General features: G+C 53.7%; 1 protein-coding gene and 2 non-coding genes across 14 annotated transcripts; 2 read left to right on the top strand and 1 right to left on the bottom strand.

Moving 5' to 3' along the window:
• Positions 1 to 3,382: 3,382 nt before the first annotated feature.
• Positions 3,383 to 11,524, bottom strand: ZNF692 (zinc finger protein 692). Of its 12 annotated transcripts, none has more exons than XM_059695745.1 (13): positions 11,363 to 11,524; positions 10,807 to 10,999; positions 10,421 to 10,452; positions 9,809 to 10,072; positions 9,184 to 9,232; positions 8,972 to 9,094; positions 8,464 to 8,685; positions 8,301 to 8,378; positions 8,140 to 8,218; positions 6,641 to 6,755; positions 4,523 to 4,607; positions 3,924 to 3,974; positions 3,383 to 3,833 (listed from the first exon to the last, which is right to left on the bottom strand). In XM_059695745.1, the coding sequence occupies exons 2-13, from the start codon at positions 10,986 to 10,988 to the stop codon at positions 3,539 to 3,541; spliced, it is 1,575 nt and encodes a 524-aa protein (XP_059551728.1). In that variant the 5' UTR covers positions 10,989 to 10,999; positions 11,363 to 11,524; the 3' UTR covers positions 3,383 to 3,538. The 12 variants fall into 12 exon arrangements, 11 of the variants coding, with proteins under 11 accessions (XP_059551728.1, XP_059551731.1, XP_059551736.1 ...); XM_059695748.1 differs by having other exon boundaries at positions 9,809 to 9,904; XM_059695753.1 differs by having other exon boundaries at positions 11,430 to 11,514.
• A 9,965-nt stretch (positions 11,525 to 21,489) lies between these two features.
• Positions 21,490 to 21,594, top strand: TRNAL-CAA (transfer RNA leucine (anticodon CAA)). The gene is made up of 2 exons: positions 21,490 to 21,527; positions 21,549 to 21,594. It is a non-coding gene; the product is annotated as a tRNA-Leu (tRNA).
• Positions 21,595 to 21,817: 223 nt separating this feature from the next.
• On the top strand, positions 21,818 to 21,889 carry TRNAE-CUC (transfer RNA glutamic acid (anticodon CUC)). Its single transcript has one exon. It is a non-coding gene; the product is annotated as a tRNA-Glu (tRNA).
• Positions 21,890 to 22,316: the final 427 nt, after the last annotated feature.

Raw genomic sequence — 22,316 nt, 5'->3', positions numbered from 1 at the left:
AGAGAGAATCATTGATTGGCTGCCTCCTGCACACCCCCCACTGGGGAACCACCCTGCAACCCAGGCATGTGCCCTTGGCCGGAATAGAACCTGGGACCCTTCAGTCTGCAGTCTGACGCTCTATCCACTGAACCAAGCCGGCCCAGGCTCAAAGTATATTTTTAAAAAAGAAGCAAGGCAAACAAATCTATTTTTTTAAAATATATTTTATTGATTTTTTTTTTTTTTTTTTTTTTTACAGAGAGGAAGGGAGAAAGATAGAGAGCTTAGAAACATCGATGAGAGAGAAACATCGATCAGCTGCCTCCTGCACACTCCCCACTGGGAATGTGCCTGCAACCCAGGCACATGCCCTTGACCGGAACCGAACCCAGGACCCCTCAGTCCGCGGCCGACGCTCTATCCACTGAGCCAAACCGGTTTCGGCAACAAATCTATTTAAACTACATCTGGTGTAGAGGGCAGATGGCTTCTCAGCCAGCCTGAAAAGCATGGTCGGTGGGATTCAGTATTTTATACTTTCTATCTATATGTTTTAAAATTCCTCTGCTGGATATCTTGGGACAGATTAACTCTTAAGGTCTCTCCTTTTACTTTGTTATGTCTTTCCTAGAATTTATGAGAAGTACCAGGTGATTTTATCTTTTTTTAAAAAGATATTACACCTTTTAAAAAATATGTTTTTATTGATTTCAGAGAGGAAGGGAGAGATAGAAACATCAATGAGGAGAGAATCATTGATTGGCTGCCTCCTACATGCCCTCCACTGGGGATCGAGCCCACAACCCGGGAATTGAACCATGACTTCCATCGGTCGATGCTCAACCACTGAGCCACACCTGCCGGGCTGAATGTATGTTATTGAGGCAGCTTGTAAGTTTGCCCTTGTTTTCCTCTTTCATTTCCTGAAATCCACTTTGATCTGGCTTTATAATGTTTGCAACTTAAAGTTAATAAAAATCCCCATTGCTTAAAAGAAGTAAATCTAAAATTCAGGATTTCGTGAAATGTATGCATTCTTGCCTGGTCTCGTTATTCCAGGTTGTTAGACTCACTCTCTGTGCTTGGTTCTCTCCACTGTTGGGGATCTGTCAGCTGACACCTGTGGAGTCACTCGGGGCAGCGTGGGGAGCTGCCATTTTCATGGTGAGGGCACTGCAGCTGGAATGCTTAAAAAATGAAAACACCACGGAAACGCACCGGCAAGTGAGACAGCAGGTATCACCTGACCTCGCTGTACGAGGCCTCACTACCTGGTTGGGTGGTGGTGGCACCGGCAGGGTGCGCGCGTCTCAGGAGGACCCGGCGGGGCACCCGACTCAGCTGGACGCGGGGAGGGCGCGCCGGCCCCGCGCAGGGTCCTCCGCTCCGGTGAGCGGGGCCGGCGGGGCCGAGCCGTCGGGGAAGCATTCGTAAGCCTCCTGGTTTGGCGGCAGCGGCCCGGCCCGCTGAGGCCACCGCGGAAGAGCGGCGTTGAAGCGAGACCCCCTACTCAGAGGCACCTCCCTGCTCCCCGCCTCGGCGGCCGCGCGCTCGGGCAGCCTCGGTCCATGTCCGCAAGGGGGAGCCGGCGAGCCGGCGGCCTGGGTGCGGCGCGGCGTCCGATGTCCAGTCGGCTCCCGACGAGGGGACCTGTGGTTTAGGGCCATTCCAGTGCCCTCGCCATGAAAATGGCAGCTCCCGACGCGGCCCCGAGCGACTCCACAGATGTCAGCTGACACATTCCCAACAGCGGAGTGAAATCCAACAAGCCGCAATCACCAGACCAGGAAAGATGCACGCATTTAATGAAACCCTGACCTCAACACTCCCCCAGCTCCTCCGCTCCGGGTGGGCTCGTGTCTGCATTCATAGTGGCGCCCGAGAGGGAGGGAGTGGGGGGAGGACCCGCCCCCGTGGGCCCCCAGCTGGCGCTGCACCGCGAGCCGCACTGGGGTGAGCGACCACACCGCACTGGGGTGAGCGACCACACCGGGGTGAGCGACCACGTGCCGAGTGCGCAAGTGCTCCAGCCACAGCCGCTCCTGTCGCAGCACCAGCTGGCCCATATGCTCACGCCACTTCCACCACCCAAGGCACCACAGCAGCCGCCCTCATCTGTGCTGGGTGGTAGGACAGCAAAAGCAGGGATGTCCTGTGTCCCAGCTAAGGGAGCCGTGCTGAGAGGCAGCCCTGGAGTAGGCTATGCAAACGCCAATATAGTCACAGGGACTGCGGGCCAACTCACAAGGTGGGGCCTTTACTACCTGGCCTCCTGCGAGCCCTACACCTGCTTCCTTGCCAGTCCTTCTGTTCCTCTGGGGGGCGGGGGAAGGAGTCGGACAGGCCCCCAGATGCTTGGGAGAGCCCGGGGGCGGGGTGTCCCCCAGCCCCTGTGCTCTCGGGTGTTTCTTTCCCTGCTTCCCACTTGAGCTGTTTTCTCTCCCATCTTCTTTTTCCAGCCTGAGTACTTTTGATGTCCTGCCTCTTCAGGTAGTGATCACAGATGTGGCCTCTGTCACATCCCACCTGCCCTTCCTGCCTCATGGTTCCACTTAGCTACTAGCCTCCTTGGTCTTCGGACAGATTGGAAATTTGCAGGCAGAAATGGCAGCGGAGCTAGCTCAACCGAAGGACATCGCTACCCAGAGGCACACAGCCTGCTGCCTTAGAGAGATGGCCCGCTCTCATGAAGGTGGGTGGGAGCCTTCAGCATGGCTGCCCACCTGTCCCAGACCCGGTGCCTCTCAGGACAGTTTCTCCAGCCAGGCAGGGACATTAGCCCTGGGACCTAGGCTAAGACCACATGGTCCCCAAAGCCTGGCACAGCCAAGTGGACATGTGAATCAAGCTCACACTCCAGAGGCAACAGGGCAGGGTGGGGATTTCCTGGGCCAGCAGTGTTCTGCTGTGACTGGTGAAAGAAAGGAGGCATGTATCTGGGTTCCGGAGGCCAAGAGCCTCCTTTATCAAACCTGAGGCCACTGTCTCTGCAAACCTGAGAAGTGACCTGAGAGTCAGGCCCCTTCCAAGTCCCTAGGTCTCACTCTTCCCAAGGCAGCTCAGCAATGCTGCATGCACAGCCCTCTTGCTTTTGTACTAGAAGGCAAGATTCTTTGGGCCTGTATACTTGCTTCTCCTGGTTAATGGACAGAACACGGACCAGGGCCACATACCGTATGCCTGCTGGTCCTCTCCCTGCATGCAGCCTGCTCTGCTCCAGTGAGAGTGGGCGTCGTACTCCACAGGGAAGGGCTGCAAAGTGCCCAAGCAAACCGGGAAACCTGGGTCCTTGAGGGGGGCTGCAGAGGAAGAGGCTGGTGCCCGGGCTGCACTGGCAGAGTGCCTCCAAAGGAATCGATTCCTGCGCCTCCGGTGCAAAATCACTCACTCTGCCCACACGTCCACGTAAAATACCGAGTTTATTCTGTCCTGTAGGAAGACTACTACGGCCTTACCGCCCTGGAGTCCAGTCCTGCCTGTGCCCTGACTCTCCCTCACCCTAGTTCCCAGGAACCAGGCGGCTGGCCGTTCTCCTCTTCAGTCCCGTGGTCACTGCTTAGGAAGCAGGGTCAGAGCCTGAGACACTCGAGGGCCTGCACCCATCGCTGGCCCCCAGGAGCGCAGGGGGAGAGACACTGGAGCTGGGCTCCGCTGGGCTGAGTTGCTCTGATGGGGCCAGGAGCAGTGCTGGGTGGCTCTTGCTGCAGTGGGCTGCCACGCTGTCCGGCTTCTCAAAGCACTTGCCACAGACCTCGCAGGGGAAGCGCAGGGTGGCTGCTGTCTCTGCGTGCTTGCGCCGGTGCCAGTTCAGGGAGGCCTTCTGGCGGCAGGTGAAGCCGCAGATCTCACACCTGTGCCCGGGCCAGCAGAGGGGAGTTAGGGGCCTCGGCCCAGTTGCCTGAGTGTCCGCCCGGCCCCCTCCTCCAACACCCCACACTCACTGCAGCGGCTTCTCTCCAGTGTGGATGCGCCGGTGGATGACCAGGTTGCTGCTGGTGCGGAAAGACCGGGCGCAGAATTCACAGATGTAGTCCCGGGTGTCTGCGGGGGCATGGGGACACCCCAGCATCCATCTCCAGGCTGTGGCCCTTCCTCATCCCATCCACCACCCCCACAGGAGTACTGTCCCCACTCAGCCTACACATCACATCCATCCTGGCCCCCAACAACGGCCTGTGGCTGTCAGCAATCCCCTCTCTATTTTTTTTCTGGAACCTGCCCTCCCTGCCACCTCCAAGATTCTCAAGGTGCCCCTTAGACCTGTTGCAACACCACTCTGCACACCCTGCCCTCAGATCACATACACACACCGGCAGCCTTCGACTCCATTACTCCTGTGCTCCATGCAATACTGGCCCCAGGCCTTCTCTCCAGCTATCCTAGCATCCGTTTGCTTCCTACTTGGCCAGCACTCACTTCTGTTTCGTGACATGACATTCACTGACCTAGCAGCCCACCCTTCTCAACCACCACTCCCATACCCCACCCCCACAATTTCAACCATCCGAGTTCCAGCCGTGGACCTGCCACCACACCCCACCTTGTCACACTGATAATCCAGTGACTCCAGGCTGCCAGTCCAGCGCCCAACACCGTCCCCAGTCCCTCCTTGCCCAGCGCAGTTTCTAGGACAGAGTGACTTCTGTCACTCACACCAATTCACCTGTCCCTCTCTCCCTCAGCTGTACCTGCTAGGCTAAAACCAATGCAGCATAAACACAACTCTGGGCCTGCCCCTGTATACTGAGGGGGCAGAAACCCCTCCCCTCAGCCTCCACGTTCATCCACCACAGATCTCATCGCCGCCACATGCCTCTGCATTCCCCTGGTCAGCTCACTCGCCCCTCTTTGGAGTCCAGAAGGTCATGTTCACACCACCTCCTCTCCAGCGGCGCCATTCAGCACTGAGCTTGTTTTGAAGTCATCAATAAGAGGGAAGCCCAGAGAGGATGCTCATATCCTGCCCCCAAATCCACCAGCCAGAACGCTTCTGTGCCCACATATGTGACTACCACCTGCTCCTCTGTGGCCACCTTCTAACTGTGCCTGATACCCCCTCACTGACCAGAGGGTGCCCACCCCAGTCAGTAAGTCTTCTCTCTCTGAGGGATCGGTCCCATTGTGTGCCCCAAGCTTACAGCCCTCTTAGCTAAGACCCAATTCTCTGCTTGTTTTCTCAGCAATACCCAGAGTTGTTCATACTCACCGTCTCCACTTCCTTAGCTCCTTCCCACCTGGAACTCACTCCATTCTGGCTGTCATTTCCCTTGTCACCCACCATCTAGTCAAGGATGGCTTCCCACTAGGTCTGGTGGCCTGTCCTCACCCTCTTACTCAGCCCTGTGCACCGGCATGCCCCTCCCCGGCACTTTGCTTGGTCCTTCGATACCAGTTTCCTCGCCTGCCTCGCTGGCTCCTCTGCAGCTGCCCTTCCCACCTGCCGGCTCCAGCCTCTTCACCTGGCTCAGTCCCTCCATGTGGGATTATGCCACCCACAGCTCCAAAAACCACCCGCGTGCTCATGACAAACATACTTTTTCTACCCGTATCCCCAAACTCCGGATTCACAGCCTCTGGGATACCTATTATATGCCCCAAATACAATGTTCCTTTCTTACAGCACCTGTCTCTGTTTCAAGAAGCCATATTACCTTCTGCCCAGTTGTTCAGGCTGGAATCCTCCAAGTCACCCGACTCCTCCCGCCCCTCCCACCTGCGCCTAATGTGTCCTTCCCATTGGCAGCCCTCTGGTTCCACTCTGTCGGCTTCCAGACCACCATCACTGCGCCCTGCACGTTCCTGCCGCCCCCTACTCCACGTGGCAGCCACAGCTCTTTTTATTGTTTTAATTCCTCACCCAAGGGTATTTTTTCCATTGGTTTTTAGGCAGAGTGGAAGGGAAATGGAGAGACAGAAAGAAACACCGACATGAGAGAGACACATTGATTGGTTGCCTCCCACATGCCCCTGACCAGGGCCTGGTGCCTGCAACCAAGGTATGTGCCCTTCACTGGAATCGAACCCGGGACCCTTCAGTCTGCAGGCCGACACTCTATCCACTGAGCCAAACTGACTAGGGCCACAGCTCTCCTTTTCAAGTCAGCTGTGTCCCTTCACTGCTCAAGACCCCGAGGTGGAAACCATCTCCATCTGCCCAGGAGCCAAGCCATCCTCATGGTAGTCTCGGGGCCCCCACCACCTATCTGTCTTCTCATCCTTCCACAGGCTGCTCATAGAGATGGACACGTCTCCCTTTCTCCTTTCACTGAGGTCTTTGCTCAAGGCACCTTCCCTCTCTACAAGAGCAACTCCCCCACGCGCTCCTCACTTCCATGCTTTCACTTCTTCCGTGCTCTGTATCACGGGAGTGGACAGTTAGGTGAGGACTGCCTGCTTTGCTCACTGAGGCGTCCCAGCACCTACAACAGTCTCAGCAGGTACGTGCTCAACACAGGGAATGCATGCTGGGTGCGCGAGTGAGTCACCTAGCGAGTGACAGGAACTGCAGAGAGCTGACGGGCCCCACGGGGGAGGCGAAGGGACTCAGATGGGAAGGTAAAGGGTCCCCAAGGGAAGTGAGCGGTCCCACAGGAGGACACGCTAGGCCACAGGCGGAGGTGAAGGGATCCGGGGGACGAGGAGGCATCCCCCCACTGACCACTGTGCAGCTTCACATGCTCCTTCAGGTGTTTCTTGAAGTTGAAGGACTTTCCACAGGCCGGCTCTGGGCAGGAGAAGGACTTCTGGTGGATGTGCTGGTACTTCTTATGGTGCTACGGAAGGAGGGGAACGGTCTCCTCAGGGAGACCCCAGAGCCGACCCACGGGACAGGCTCCTCTGCCGAAAACCGTCACCCTGGCTCACATTACCTGCACCTGAGCGTCCCTCCCCTCCCCTCCCCCCGACCACAAAATGCCCTCATCTTATTGAAGCCTTGACTTCTATGATCTCACCTCCTTGCCACAACTTCCCCTTGTAAAGCCCAGGTCCCCAGCTATGAACGTGCTGTCTGCGGGGATGGGACAGACTGTAGGGGCATGATTGTCCTCTTCACGGTCAATATTCAAGTACATCACCCAGATGGCCTGCTTTTCAGTAAGAGATCACCAGATACATGCTACACGATTTTCTCTGACGTCTGTTTTGGACACACATACTCTCAACCTGGAACGCTCTTAAGGGTAGTGTGTTCTTCTGGAATACATTTCTCTTCCTATGTGACCCAGCTTCGCACCCCGTCTCATTAAATCCCATGGGCTTCCCCCTCCAAAATCCTATTCCTTCCTTTTTCTGATTTCATTTCATTTATTTTTCCATCACTATTTATCCCCTCTATGCCCTCTTCCACTCCACCCCCCCCCCCCGCCCCGCACTCCCCGTCACCCCACTGTTGTCCATGTACATGAATTCTCTCGCTTTATTCTTTGTCCACTTTCTGAGTTAAACTGCCATTGGGGCTGCTTCCGTCTCCTCCTTGAACAGGCTTGGTGTACCCGAGCAGCCCTGCTGAATGTCCACAGCCCAGACCTTCGCTGCCACTTGGGGACTCTCGCCCTCTACTTGCTCCTGGTACACCCAAGCCTCACCAGCCCTGTGTGAGCCCTCCTCAGGCCCCAGACTGCCCTGAGGGCTCTGGCTGAGTGTCGGGGTGGGCCCTGCCCTTTCTGTGCCTCAAACTTCTCCTGAATATGAGGACGAAACTCGGAGACCCCAGCACTATTACGCACTAGCTGAGGAGCCTCGGACAGAGTTTAACCATGTGAACCTTGGCTTCCTGGTTTGCAAAGTGGGAACAGTATTAGCATCTACTCCCTAAGGACGTTTTGAAGATCGACGATCTTCAAAATGTCAAGTGCTTATAACAGTCGCTATCACCCAGAGAACCTGAGGATGCTACCGTCATCTCCCGTGGTCCCTGGAGGCCATGCGACAAGCAGGAGTGGGCAGGGGTAGTGTGTCCAAGGCTGGGTTTTCTGCCTTCCCTATCAGTCACCTGGCTTAGTGATTACGAACTGCAGGTAAGCTCTGCATGTCCACCCAACCCTTCTTTTCCTGACTTCCAACCCCCGCACCCCAGGTTCCTTTGCCTCAGCTTCTCCTTCAGCCCTTCTCCACCGAGGCCACATGGAACCCAACCTGCGCCCTTCACATCCTCACATTCAAATACTGGCGGTTGGAGAAGATCCTCCCACAGCCAGGGTAGTCACAAGGCAGCAGCTCCTTTTTGGCAGCTTTCCTGGGGAGCAGAATAGGGAGGAGCATGAAGACTCCTGCAGGCTCTCCTCTCAGCCCCTTCCAGAACACTCCCCCAGCCTTACCTAATTCTCTTGGGGCCAATCTGTGCACTGTCCTCATCCCAGGCTACCGCCAGAGCAGACTGGACCTGACTCCCAGGGCTACGAGCAGCAAAGAGGGAGCAGAGGGCCTCAGGGAAGGGCCATGTCCCAGGACACCCTGCCTCCGTCTCAGCCAGTCAGTTACCTGGCCAGGACCTCAGTTTGCTGGGCCACCGGAGGGGTCTGACGGAGCTCCGGTTTCCCCTCATCTTCTACAGACAGAGGAGCTCCAGAACCCAGTGGGGATGCTGATGAGGGTGGCACAGCAAGAGAAGTAGGGGCAGCTGCAGGGGCCAGAGGTGTCTCTCCTTCCTCAAGTGCATGGGTGACAGGGGAAGGGTGCGGCCTGGGGGCATCTGGCTCACAGCTGAAAGAGTGAAGAGGAGGACATTAACTCCTGGGCCCTCAGCCAGCCACAGCCCCACCCCAGCCCCGAAACTGAGATGATCCCAAACTCAGCACAACTCCACCCAGGCCTCTACTCCTATCTGCATTCGGCCTTCATTCTCCCTTGAAGCCTAACTTAACCCCTTTCCACCCAATTCCAAGCCTCCAGTTTTTTGTGCCCTTCCCACCAAGTCCGCAAAGCTCTTCACCCTGGTCGGCTGCCCCCCTCCTGCCCTGCTCACTGTCCTCCCTCAGCCCCAACTTGCTTGTCTGAGGAGGAGCTGTAGGTCCACGGGCTGGCATCACTGAGCATCTCCTCTTCACTCTCATCTTCATCCTCCCCCTCGTCTCCTGGGGGCAGGAAGGACTCCGGTGGGGGTCCCATTCCCCTGCAGGGGCAAAGAAGGCAAGCCTGAGGTTCTGATCCCTCACCCCACTGCCCACCCATCTAGCTTGCCCCTCCTTCACCCAGCCTCACCTGGGCAACCTCGCCTCCTGAGTCCTCTCCTCACGTTCAGATTCCAAACCTGTTGGCACAGGTGGGGTTAAAGGGGAAGAAACTCTGGCCGAAGGGATGAGGGCAGGTGGGCTCTGAGGTCTGAATTCATGGGAGGACTCTTAGGGAGGGGAAGAGGCTACTACAGTGGAAAAGGGTATTTTATTTTAAAGGCGACACATTCACATGGTCAAAAAAAGCACACACAAGTATAAAAAGGTACATTGCGAAAAGTCTCCTTTCCAATACTGCCCCCTAGTGGCCTAGCTCTCCCCACAGGCAATCTGGTCTCCACTTGCCTTCCCAGAGAGATTTCATTCTTTCAAAAGTGCTTTCTCACAGTTTGGCTCAAATAAACTCACAAAAATTCTTAAAAAAAAAAAAAAAGTGCTTTCTCCCCCCCCCCCCCTTATTTTCCCACCAAAACACATGCCATACATCCTATTATGCACTTTCCTTTTTCCACCTAAACATCTATTTAAGGACATATTCCCTGGACAGCAAAGTCCATTGAGAACAGATCATTTTTAGAGCCAAAGGTCCTGAGCTCCAGAGAGGGAAACCCTTCTCCCTTCCGATTCTCCACAGCTCTTCCCTCCCCGCCTACCTGCAGGCTCCTGCCCACCCCTGGCCTCTGGGCACCAGCTTCTCTGGGAAGTACTTGGAAGGAGGGCTGGCTTGGGCTCCGCTGGAGGTGTGGGGCCTGAGGAGGGGCCCCAGGAGAAGGTGTGGCCCGCGGAGCACTCCCACACAAGCCCACCATCTCGGCCCCCGGGCCCCCGCAGCCCGGGCACCAGGCTGCACTCTTGGCTGTGGGCATGAGATAGGAGCACCAGATACTGCAGACCCTTGGGGGGCAAAGGCTTAGGACCTAAAGGGGTGAAGGTGACAGTCAGAGCCAGCTGGGGTGCCCCTCTTCTCACCCTGGAGAGCCACACCCAGACAGCCCGGCCGGGTAACACCCTGGGCAGGGCAGTCCTGGTCCCATCCGGCTTACCGATCCTCAGAGCCCAGGCAGCGAGGTCCTGAGAAGCTGCTCCCTTCCCCACGGGCTGCGCTCACCTCGCTGCCTGGGCTCCCCAACGCCTTACCTCGCCCCAACTCCCACAGGCCCCTCTGATCCATCCCCTTAGGGAGTCTTCCTGGGTAGCACCCTCGCTGCTGCCCCCGCTTCCCCCTACGGCCCCTGAGCCCCTTCCCCCAGCTGCTGCCTACCCACCTGCACAGAGCACACAGCCCGAAGAAGTGTACCTGCCAGAGGACAAGGGGCAGGTCAGGCCGGGCCCAGGCGGACCGGTGTCCTCAACTAGGGGCACTCGCACACTCAGGGGGGCGACGCCAAGGGCCCTGTGCACGGGGGCGACGCCAAGGGCGCTGTGCACGGGGGCGACTCCAAGGGCGCTGTGCACGGGGGCGACTCCAAGGGCGCTGTGCACGGGGGCGACGCCAAGAGCGCTGTGCACGGGGGCGACTCTAAGGGCGCTGTGCACGGGGGTGAGGGGGGTGGGCCGGACCCTGGGCACCATCACTCAGTCCATACCGGACCGCTGAGGTGAGAAACGGGCCAGCACTCGGGGTGAGGGTGGGGACTCCGGGTGCCCTAACCGGTCCAGCAGGAACTTGGCGAGCTGCGAGTGCAGGGAGAAGCCCAGCTGCTCCTTGAGGAGGCACCACTGCTCCATGTGGCCGCCCAGGCGGATGCGACACTTGCTGCGGCGCGCGTCCAGCTGCCGCCGCTTCTCCCGCCGCCGGTGGGAGGCGTCGGCCTCTGCCGGGGAGGCGGCCATGGGCCCGGGCCCTGCAAGGCAGAGGACGCGCGTGGGCCGGCCGGACGCGCCGCTCGCCGGCCGGCCTCCGCGGGGGATGGGCAGGACCAAACCGTTGCCATAGCGCTCGCTGCGGTCGGCGGGAGTAGGGGACCGACCACCGCGGGGCAGGAACGGCGGGTGGGCGTGATTCTTCCACGGGAGCTCCTCCCGGGAGGGGAGCCGGGTGGGAAACAGCTTCAACTGCAAGGACGCGTCCTGGGGGCCGGGGGCCGGGGGCCGGGGCCCGCCCCACCCGGTCTCGGGCCGCAGCGCTTAACGCGTACAGTGGGCGCACCGGGCACCGCACAGGCCATCCCGGGGCCGCCTCGAGCGCCCGCCCGGCCCGGCCTTACCAGCTTCCCACGGCGCCTGCGCCGCCGCCAAGCGCGGGCGGGACAGCGGTGGAGGGACGGGGCCCACCTTCCGTGCCCGCCTCCGTTTCTCCTTTAAGAGCAGCCCGTGCCCTGGCTCCTGAGTGGCCCCCGCGGAACTGGGCGGCCGCGGAGGAAGGGGCAGGCACGACGCGCGCCTGCGCACTGCCGCCCGCTGGCCGCCCGCCGCCCGGGCGCGCACGCGCGTAGTGCGGGGCGGGCGGGGCCGGCGGAGAAGGGGTCTGTCTCTTCGGGGCGCCCCTGCGGTGGGTTTCCGAAGCCTTGGCGGAACGTGCTCGGACCCAGCCCTCAGCCTGCACCCCCCGCCCCCAGCTCCTGGTTTGTACTTCCGCTTCAGTTCCGCCTCCCCTGTTGCCACCAACGAACGCGAGCTGCAGAGTCACTGCCGTTCTTCCTACAACAGACCCGCGGAGCTTTCCCCGCCGCCCAGCCGCTGCAACGCGTTCTCAAGGCCGCTGGCGGCGGCCACGTGGCCAAGTGCAGTGGTCAGTTCTCGGACGCTCACGCTTGGAGCGGCACCTGGCGATGCTGCGCTGCACACCCTCCTGCGGCTCTTCGCTTTGGCTCCGTTCCCTGGTTGGACCCTCTGCGGTCCCACTGAAACAGATTGTGTCCCTGGCTCAGGCCCTGGACCAAGGCTTCTCTCTGCTTGGGCTATCGAATTGGTCCCGTGGCTTTCAATAAATACAACGGATGACTCCCAGGTTTCTATTTCCAACCTAGCCTTCTTTTGGCTCCATACTCACAGCCAATTGCCCGCTTGACTGTCCATATGAACTTCGCATGATACATACTACTTGATATGTTCTCACAGACGACTCTGGCCAACACACAACACCTAATCATTCTTACCTCCCCCGCCCCCTTGCACACCCACTTGCACACAAAAACCTAGAGCATGGGCCTGAGCTGGGTCACCTCACACAGGATCTGGTCCAAGGGGTCCCTCTTTGCCACGTGAGCACCTAAAACAAGGTTATCTCATGACTAGGTCTCAGGCAGCACCCCTGCTCTCAGATTTCCGAGGGCGAATCTGACTGCTGTCTCCCTTCTAGTCATTCTTGCCCCCTCCCCAAGCTGTGCTTCCTGCCCAGGTGTCCCTGGGCATAGGTGTACATAGGGATACCTGCTTGTGGACTATCGTGGACTTACTGAGGCAAGATAGTAAGAAGCTAGGAAAATTCCTGGGCAAGTAGGATGGGGAAACTGAGACATAATTAAACAAGGCCTAACAATTTGCCCGATTTACAGCCAGGCAGCGAATGATAAGACCTTATCTTCCCTAAACAAGGATACTTGAGAACAAATGGTTAATACCTCTCCCTCCTGCTCAGAGAATAAATAGCTTTAGTCACCTGGTCAGGGAGATAGAGGAGAGACCCAGATAACGCCATGTGTGCCCGCCAAACCCAAGGACGGATGAAGTTGGGAACAAATAACAAAAACCCGGTAAGAGCCGGGCAGACCCAAGATAAAAGTAACGCCGTAAACCCAACCAAGGAACCCCAAACTCCCCATATACTCATTCTGATGCCGCAGCAGCAGAATTAAAAATGCACTTGAGGAGCTGGTGAGCGTTTGCCGGGGACCCTCCACCTAAGAGAGAAAGCAGGCCAGCATGGGCTCTCTCGGGAGCACGCCATGCCCTCCTCAGGCATGAACTGTTTGCTTCCTTTCTCCTAAACTCTAGGTCCCCAAGGGACTTGCAACCAGGGCAGCAAAGGGCAGCGGCAGGTCATCCCAGGCTCACCCCTGATCCTGTCTCCAAGGTCCTCTTTTTCTCTGACGTCCCAGTGAGCTACAGCAGCCCCACCCAGGCTCACTCTGTCACTGCGACCTTCCCTTCCCAGTGAGCCAACAGCAGCCCTGCCCAGGCTCACTGCTTTCCTAGAGCATTTCTAGGGAGCCAGAGCAGAGCACCACCTACGCTCTCCTGCTGCTCCCACCCTAAGTGCCTCCTTTGTTTCACTGTCCCCAGTACATTTAATAAATGTACTCTCCAAATCACCCGGGCTCATGCTGTGAAATCTTTCCTGCACAAAGTCAAGAACCCACATACTACCAGCCGGCTTGAGGCAGACCTGCTCCGGACCTGGTCCCTGTCTGGTAACATTACAGGTGTCAGTCAGTTATCACCCAGGCTGTGGCAGAGACCCATGCACCTGGCCTTGGGTGTGTTGCAGAAGAAGTAAAGGTGTTTCCAGAATAAATATCCAGGGAAGGAAAAAAAAAACACATTGGAACTCAGGCAGGGAAGTGTTCACGGACACTTAGAATCCAAGTTCCTGGACCACTCCTTAAGCCTCAACCTCCCGTGAAGACGAAAATAAAGAGAAACCTGATTTGGTCTCAGTAAAACCTGGCTTTTTGTGGTTGGATGGGTGAGGAGAGCTCAAAGATGGGGTTCCTCTAGTAAAGGGAGTGCCTCTCTTTCCCCTAAGCCCCCCAACCCCTTCCCCAATTCACTATTTCTCCTGACAGCCATTTCACCCCCGTGCCAGGCCTTTGTACTGCGGCACCTCTGTGCATTCACAGGAAGAGATGAAAGAGGAAGCCAGACTGGCAAGAACGGGGTCTTGACAAAACACTAGTCCCCTAAGTCAGGCCCACTACGCCCTCTACCTTTTCTTCTGCCACATACTGGCGAGCTAGGACTCCACCTGGAATTCCCTACGCTTTCCTCTCATCTGCTCCACTTCCTGTGTTTATTCTTTCCCTCTCGTCTCTATTCTCTCATTCCTGTTCTCTCCATTTACTGTCATTTCTTCCATCTTACATCTAACTATACCCATTTCCTTCCTTTCTGGCCCTCATTGTATATTCTTTTTTTTAAAATATATTTTATTGATTTTTTACAGAGAGGAAGGGAGAGGGATAGAGAGTCAGAAACATCAATGAGAGAGAAACATGGATCAGCTGCCTCCTGCACACCCCCTACTGGGGATGTGCCCACAACCAAGGTACATGCCCTTGACCGGAATCGAACCTGGGACCCTTGAGTCCGAAGGCCGACGCTCTATCCACTGAGCCAAACCGGTTAGGCTCATTGTATATTCTTGACTCCTTTTTCTTCCATTCCTTGTGTCTTCCCTTTTCCTCGCCTCATTCTTTCAGCTTCCTTCCTCTGTACCTAGAAAGTTTTACATTTCAGCCAAAAAGGGATCCAGCCTATCTTCTGCCATCTTTCAGAGCCAGGCTTTTAATACAGAATTTGCGAGCCACCAACATTCTAGGTTCTTCCTCCTAATTCTGTTCTTGTTGCATTCCCCTCCTGGTTCACTCAGTCCATCGAGCAGACCGTATTCCGGTGGTCCCCAAAATGACCATCTTCCCTTGCGTGCACCTCCCAGGGCCTGGTGAATCTTGGCCTCCCCAGACGGCAGTTCAGCTGGTGAGAACTGAAACCCCTTCACCAGTGAGTTCTGGGAACATGGCTGTAATTTCCTGGTTGTCAGTCTTCACTTTACTCTTTCTAGGAGCACCTACACCAGCTTGTAGCTAAACTTCCTGCTTGGAGCCCTGAGCAGAGCCTGCAGCCTGCCGGGTCAGAGCGTTGGGCTTCCTTAGCCTTGGCACCCTTTAGGCTTTCCCCTAAACTCCCAGAGGCTACCCTCCCATCACTTTGCTGCTAGATCAGAATTCTAATGAGAGATGCTCTACCTGATAGACCCCAGTGGGCTGGACTTGATCACATAGCATCTCTAAGAATCGCGGAAGCTTGCCATAATGGTGTGTAAAAATGGTCCCCATCAGGGTCCCTCCCATCGCCCTACGTGGAATGCCTGGGGAAGGACATAACATGTTAGCAGCCCCAACAGTAAAATAAGTGAGAAATGTTTAGTGAGGCTACGATTGGGAAGAACTTCTGTTGTAAGGCCCACTCCTGATTATGCCAACTCTCCCTCTGGGCTTTGAAGACACCCAGCACAATGCCCAAAGACAAATGCCTGCCCCTCTGCCCTCCCCGCCAGGAAAATCCAAGTCTGGCTACTGCATGTATTGAGGTGACTACAAGTTTATAAACAGAAGTCTTAATATTCTGAAGGCAATAATTTCAGACTAGAGCAGAACTGAGATCTGGGATGTGAAAGTTGCTGAGGTGAGAAACAGGCCAGCACTTGGGGTGAGGTTGGGGGGCTCCGGGTGCCCCAGCCTCACCCCAATCCCCTTGCCCTGCCCATCCTCTCTCCTCAACCCACTCCCTACTGAGAGTAGATGGATGTGAAAGTTTCTTGGTAGGAAGAAGTGGTTCATATCTCCACTGAGACTTAAAAATAAGCCTGTATTTCCTTGGAGAGCTTTACTAGAATGAACAATGATATGGGAGTGGTCTGGGGAATGAAACCCTCTCTCCTGCCCCACACACGAGTGCAGTCCACTATGGAGAGAGGGGGGTGGATGGCAAAGCCCTATGGGAGGCATGTCAGGGGCTATTATAAGATCCTCCTTTTGTGATCTGAGCATTTAAACTTCTTGAGTCTCCCACTCCCCTAGTAATGTCATATATTGGGGCTTAGGAGATGGCAGATGTGATGTTGTGTGAGTATGTCCAAGGCCACCACTAGTTGAGGGTCTGGGCTTTACTGACCTATCAAAGTTCAGTTTTTCTTGGGGGATTTTTGTCCTGGGGGAGAGCAGAACTGGGGAGAGAGGAGGGCAAAGAAAAGCAGAGAAACAACTAGGATACTTGAGAGAAGGACCATGAGGCACTAAGGAGACATGGGGCAAAAGGTTTGAGAGCAGGAAGAAAGGACCACTTCTAAGTCCAAATCAGATGGCCCAGTTCAAACTCTTCCTCTTTACTATCACTTCATCCTCCACCCCACAACTCCTACCCTGCACTTGTCTGCACCACCTCTTCAGCCACCCCTACTTTTTGCCCTGCACTCCCTACAAGGTAAAAAGACCCCTTGACATAAATCCATGGGCATTGTTATCTCATAGTAGTACATGTGCAACTACTCCCAGGAAGTGAAACTGCAAGAAAGCAGTCCAGCAGGCTAGAACCAGAGCCAGGGCCAGAGCCTGGAAAGAATCTAAATCTATATATATAAAAGCCCAAGCTATTGTTCGACTGTTCCACTGGTAGCTATGACGTGCAGTGACCACAAGGGGGCAGACACTCTGGCTGGTAGGTTAGCTTGCTGCTGGGGTCCTGAGATGGGGACTAGGCAAGATGGGTGGACATGCCCTGGAGCCCTCCTGTGGTCGTCCAGCTGGCCAACCTCCTGTGTCCCTTCTGGACCCCACCAGTGGGGTCGGTTGGCCTGGCCTGCACCCGTTCACAATCCAGGACCCCTCGGGGGATGTCCGCAGGCCAGGCCAAGGGACCAGGCCTCTAGTATAAAAATAAAACCAAATACCACCTGGCCAGTGTGGCTTAGTTGATTGGGCGTTGTCCCATGTATCAAACCAAAAGGTTGCCCGTTTGATTCCTGGTCAAGGCACATACCAGGTTGTGGGTTTGATTCCCGGTTGGGGTGTTTACAGGAGGCAACCGATCTCTCTCTCACCCTCTCCTTTTCTCTCTTTCAAGTCAATAAAAATAAAAAGGAACTCTTACCATTTGCCACAGCATGGATGGAACTGGAGAGCGGATAAATACCACAGGATCTCACTCATTTGTGGAATATAATGAACAACATAAACTGATGAACAAGGACTGATCCAGAGACGGAGAGGCATTGATTGGACTGTCGGGCCTTGGAGGGAAGGTAGGGGAGGGGAGGGGTAAGGGGGAAAGATCAACCAAAGAACTTTTATGCAAGCATATAGGCCTAACCAATGGACACGGACAACGGGGGGGTGAGGGCATGAGCGGGGGGGGGGGGGGGGGGGGGAGAGGGTAACGTGGGGACAAGGACACATATGTAATATCTTAATCAATAAAAAATATATTAAAAAAAATAGCCCTAACCGGTTTGGCTTAGTGGATAGAGCGTCAGCCTTCGGACTCAAGGGTCCCGAGTTCGATTCCGGTCAAGGACATGTACCTTGGTTGTGGGCACATCCCTAGTGGGGGGTGTGCAGGAGGCAGCTGATTGATGTTTCTCTCTCATTGATGTTTCTAATTCTCTATCCTTCTCCCTTCCTCTCTGTAAAAAATTCAATAAAATATATTTAAAAAATGCCCTAACCGGTTTGGCTCAGTGGATGGAGCGTCAGCCTGCGGACTGAAGGGTCCCGGGTTCGATTCTGGTCAAGGGCATGTACCTTGGTTGCAGGCACATCCCCAGGAGGGGATGTGCAGGAGGCAACTGATGGATGTTTCTGACTCTCTATCCCTCTCTTTTCCCCTCTGTAAGAAATCAATAACATATATTTTTTTAAAAAAAACATATTCCAGTCCCTGTCAATTGTAAACAACTGTAGAATAACGGTTTGGGTTGTCTATCTCAAGATGCTTATACTTCAATTAGCACATTATCATTTATTCTTTAATAAACATATTCTACATGGAAGTTTATTTGGAGAATTCCCATTATTGAGTCAGCTCTGGACACAGGGCCCACTCAGCTACACATGTTCACTTCCAAAGCAAGTTTCTAAGAGTTTGGTTTGGAAGCACTTCAGCTCATTCTGGCACAGACGGAAGGTACCACGTACACCTGAGGACTTGAAAGAAACCATAGCACAGTGCTGTGAAGACAGAAGATCAGCTTGGGCTAAACAATGCTGTCATTCTTCACAGCCACTTGCGAGGAAGCCAAACAGCGAAACAAAGTGTGAACTGCCAAGTGCAACATATTTGTGAGTAGAAATTTTAGTTTATGCATGAAATGTCTTACTGAATTTGAACATTTTTAACACTGAATAATCCAGAGTTAATGAATCTAGGAAACAAAGCATTCCATCAGTATATAACTTTGCCCAATGTCATCTTTCAAAGCTTTCCCCAATCCTGCTGAGGCAGTCCTAAAAGCTGTGTCTTCTTGCTACCTGACAACATTCAAAAGCATCCTGCTAACACCGTCTGTCTTTCTAGTGCTCTCCTTCTGGCCCGCTCTTGACCCCACTGGCACTCCACCCCCTGACCCACTCCACCTCTGTCCTCCCTCCCCAACTTGCCCTTCCAGTCCAGGCTCTCCCACAGCAATCACTTCCCTGGCACACACCCTTATGCCCTTGTCCCTGCTTCCTGCATCTTATTCACTTGGCAGGAAGCCTTTGCTACTATTGTCCTTATATCTCTCAGATGGCCGACTGTTTCCTGGGCACAATGGCATTCTCCCTCCTCATGCCATGTCCACTTTTCTATCACCAATTTTCTCTTGATCTCAGGGGTTTTAGCCTGGGATTCTAGTGGATAGAACTAAGGGTCCCATGAATTTGGATGGAAACAATTTACGTCTTTATCTTCACTAACCTCTAGCTGTATATCTCCTTCCATTAACAATGGACATAGCAAACCACAGTAGTATTGCACATTACAGCTGTAAACGTTTCAGAATATCATTTATACTTATCACTAATTCAAATGACACTATAGCTTATTTAATGTGTTAATAAGTATACATATTACAATATCACAAATTAATTTTAATTTTTTTGATAACAGAATTTCAACATACTAGGTAATTAGTTTCCCCTGTAATCCTATATGTTTTATCTTATGCATTTTAAAATATTGAGGGGCCAAAACCGGTTTGGCTCAGTGGATAGAGCGTCGGCTTGCGGACTGAAAGGTCCCAGGTTCGATTCCGGTCAAGGGCATGTACCTGGGTTGCGGGCACATCCCCAGTAGGAGATGTGCAGGAGGCGGCTGATTGATGTTTCTCTCTCATCGATGTTTCTGACTCTCTATCTCTCTCCCTTCCTTTCTGTAAAAAATCAATAAAATATATTAAAAAAAATAAAAATAAATAAAAATATTGAGGGAATTTCCTCAATATGATAAAGGGCATGTATGAAAAACACAGAGCTAAGATCAGAATCAATGGGGAAAGACTAAAAACTTTCCCTTTAGGATCAGAAACAAGTCAAAAATGTCCACTTTCACCAGTGTTATTCAATATTGCACTAAGACGTTCTAGCCAAAGAAATTAGGCAAGAAAAAGAAAAAGAAGTTATCCAAATTGGAAAGAAAGAAATAAGACTTTCTCTAGTTGCAGATGACAAGATCATCTATTTATATAAAAGGCTAATATGCAAAGTGTCCCTGTGGGAGTTTGACCAGGAGACTGGGAGTTGATGGCTCACTATGACGTGCGCTGACCACCAGGGGGCAGTGCGGAACGAAGGAAGGCCCTGTCCAGCAGCCCGTAGGCTCCAGTGGGTCCTGATCACCGGCCAGGCCTAGGGACCCTCCCCGTGCACAAATTTTGTGAACCAGGTCTCTAGTCCTGTAGATAAAAAGTCCTAAAGAATCGACAAAAAAAATCTACTAAAGATAATACCTAAGTTTAGCAAAGTAGAAGGTCATGAGATCAAACAAAAAATTCAGTACAGTTTCTATACACCAGCAATTCCATTTACAATAGAAAACAATTCAATTTACAATAGTTCCAAAATAATAAAATACCTATCCATAAATTTAACCTAGAAGGTGAAACACTTGTATGTTGAAACTATAAGACATTGTTGGAATAAAGTAAAGACCTAAATAAATGGAAAGATATCCTCTGTTCATGGACTGGAACACAGTATCATTAGGAGCCAATACTACCCGAAGTGGTGTACAGAGTCGATGCAATCTTTAACAAAATCCCAGGGAATTGTTTTTTTCGGATGTGGAAGGGTTAATTCTCAAATGCATCTGGAATTGCAAGGGCCCTCAAATAGCTAAAACATTCTTGAAGGAAAAAAAGTTGGAGGATTCACACTACTTGATTTCAGAACTGACTACAAAGCTACAACGAAAGTAATCAAAACAGTGTGGTGCTGGCAAAATGACGGACAGGAATAAGCCCATGTATCTACGGCCAATTGATTTTGAACAATGGAGGAAAACAGTTTCACAAATGGTGTTAGCCCAACTGGAAAAGAATGCAAAGAATGAAATTGTACCCCTAACTCATACCATATACAAAAATTAACTCAAAGTGGACAGGTGGCCTAAAGATGAGAGCTAAAATGATACAACTATTAGGAAAAAAAATAAGGGTAAATCTTCATGACCTTGGATTTGGCGATGGATTCTTAGATATACCAAAAGTGTGAGCAGCACAAAGGAAAGTAGATAACTTGTACTTAATCAAAATTAAAAACTTGTAAGCATCAGGACATTATAAAGAAAGTGAAAAGACAACCTACAGATGGGAAAAATACTTGCAAGTCAGATAACTAGTACAGGTCTCGCATCCAGAATATATAAAGAACAAAAAGACAACTCAATTTGAAAAATGAGACAAGTAGACGAAATAAAAGGCATCCACACTGAAAAGGAAGAGAAGTATAACTTTTGTTATTTGCAGGCCAAAAACCCTCCAGGTATGGGCCACCCCTTCATTTCTTGCACGCCACCCATTCCTGTTGGTTCCACCTTCAAAATTTACTCTGTCACCACTGCCATCCAGGCCAGCCAGGGGCTGCAGCCCCGCACTCCGCCGGGCACAGAGGGCCTCCTCCTCTGGGATTCTCTCCCGCGGCTCCTGGACTCCGCTCCCCGCTGCGCTGCCGTGGCGCCTCGGGAGGGGCTCGGGCCGCCTGCACCCCGTACCCGCTTTCCCCGCGTGACCGCTGCGCTCATCGCTGCCTGGACGGAACTGCGGGCTCCAGCCGGCTCTGTGTCTCCCCTCCCTCCCGGGTGCGGGCGCGGAGCCCGGGGCGCCGCACGGCCCAAGTCTTGGGGCAGAGACCCCAGCCGGCTGGACCGCCGGCAGAGTTGCGTCCCTTCTGCTCTCCCAGTGCCCGCGACCTCCCTGCAGCCAGGGGTCCCAGCCGAGGGGACGCGGAGGGGAACACCACTGGGTTGTCGCCTGGCGCCCTGTCGCCTCGGCGGCTGGGTATTGCCGGCCAGGGTTGGGCCAGCGGACCGGCCCTCTGTTTTCTGCTTCTTCTGGACAAGAGACACCCTCACTCCTGTTCCCCACGGTCCCGTCCCTGTGCCCACAGCTAACAGGCTACATTGGAGAGGTGACGGCAGGGGTGTCAGGATGGCCGAGTGGTCTAAGGCGCCAGACTCAAGGGACTCCCTTACCTACGGGTGTTCTGGTCTCCGCATGGAGGCGTGGGTTCGAATCCCACTTCTGACACAAGCATTTTTTCACCCCCCCGCATTCCCAGTCCTTTCCCCTCAGGAACCAATGTTTTCTATTGTTCACTGCTTGTTTCTCCTTGTCTGCGGTGGCTGGGAGGTGGCGAGGGAAGGAGAGGGCGGCGGTCTAAAATGGCTGAAGTCCATCCAATCATAAGCCCTCATACAATGTGCGTCACATAACAGGAACTTAGCTTATCAGACAGGGTACAGTCACTACCTCCCTGGTGGTCTAGTGGTTAGGATTCGGCGCTCTCACCGCCGCGGCCCGGGTTCGATTCCCGGTCAGGGAAGGAGACTTTTTTCATTCACCTTAAAAGTATACAATATATCTGATAACTTTCTTTTTTGCAAGAACGTTATTATCAGAGGTTAGCGTTATTGTGGCTAATGAACTTCCACTGTGTGTCAGGCGTTGTTCTATTTCTACAATGTCTTAACTAGGATGAGTTTCACAGTGTTTCCTTCTCTGATTTTTTTCCCAAAAGTTTGACATGGGTTGGCATTACTTCTTCAAGTGTTTGGCAAAATTTTCTAGTGACCCTATATGATCCTGTGGCCCCCCCGCTCCCCCCCCCCCCCCCCCCGCCCAAGGTTCCTTGATATATGAAGTTGAGATTTTTATTTGAATTTTTAATTGGTTTTGTATTTTCTTTTAACGTATTTTTTATTGATTTTAGAGAGAGAGGAAGGGAGAGGGATAGAAAGATAGATACATCG

Source organism: Myotis daubentonii, chromosome 5 (assembly GCF_963259705.1).
Source record: "Myotis daubentonii chromosome 5, mMyoDau2.1, whole genome shotgun sequence".
NCBI classification, from domain to species: domain Eukaryota; kingdom Metazoa; phylum Chordata; class Mammalia; order Chiroptera; family Vespertilionidae; genus Myotis; species Myotis daubentonii.
Note: the sequence above shows the minus strand (reverse complement) of the source record. Positions and strands in the feature narration are given on the sequence as shown.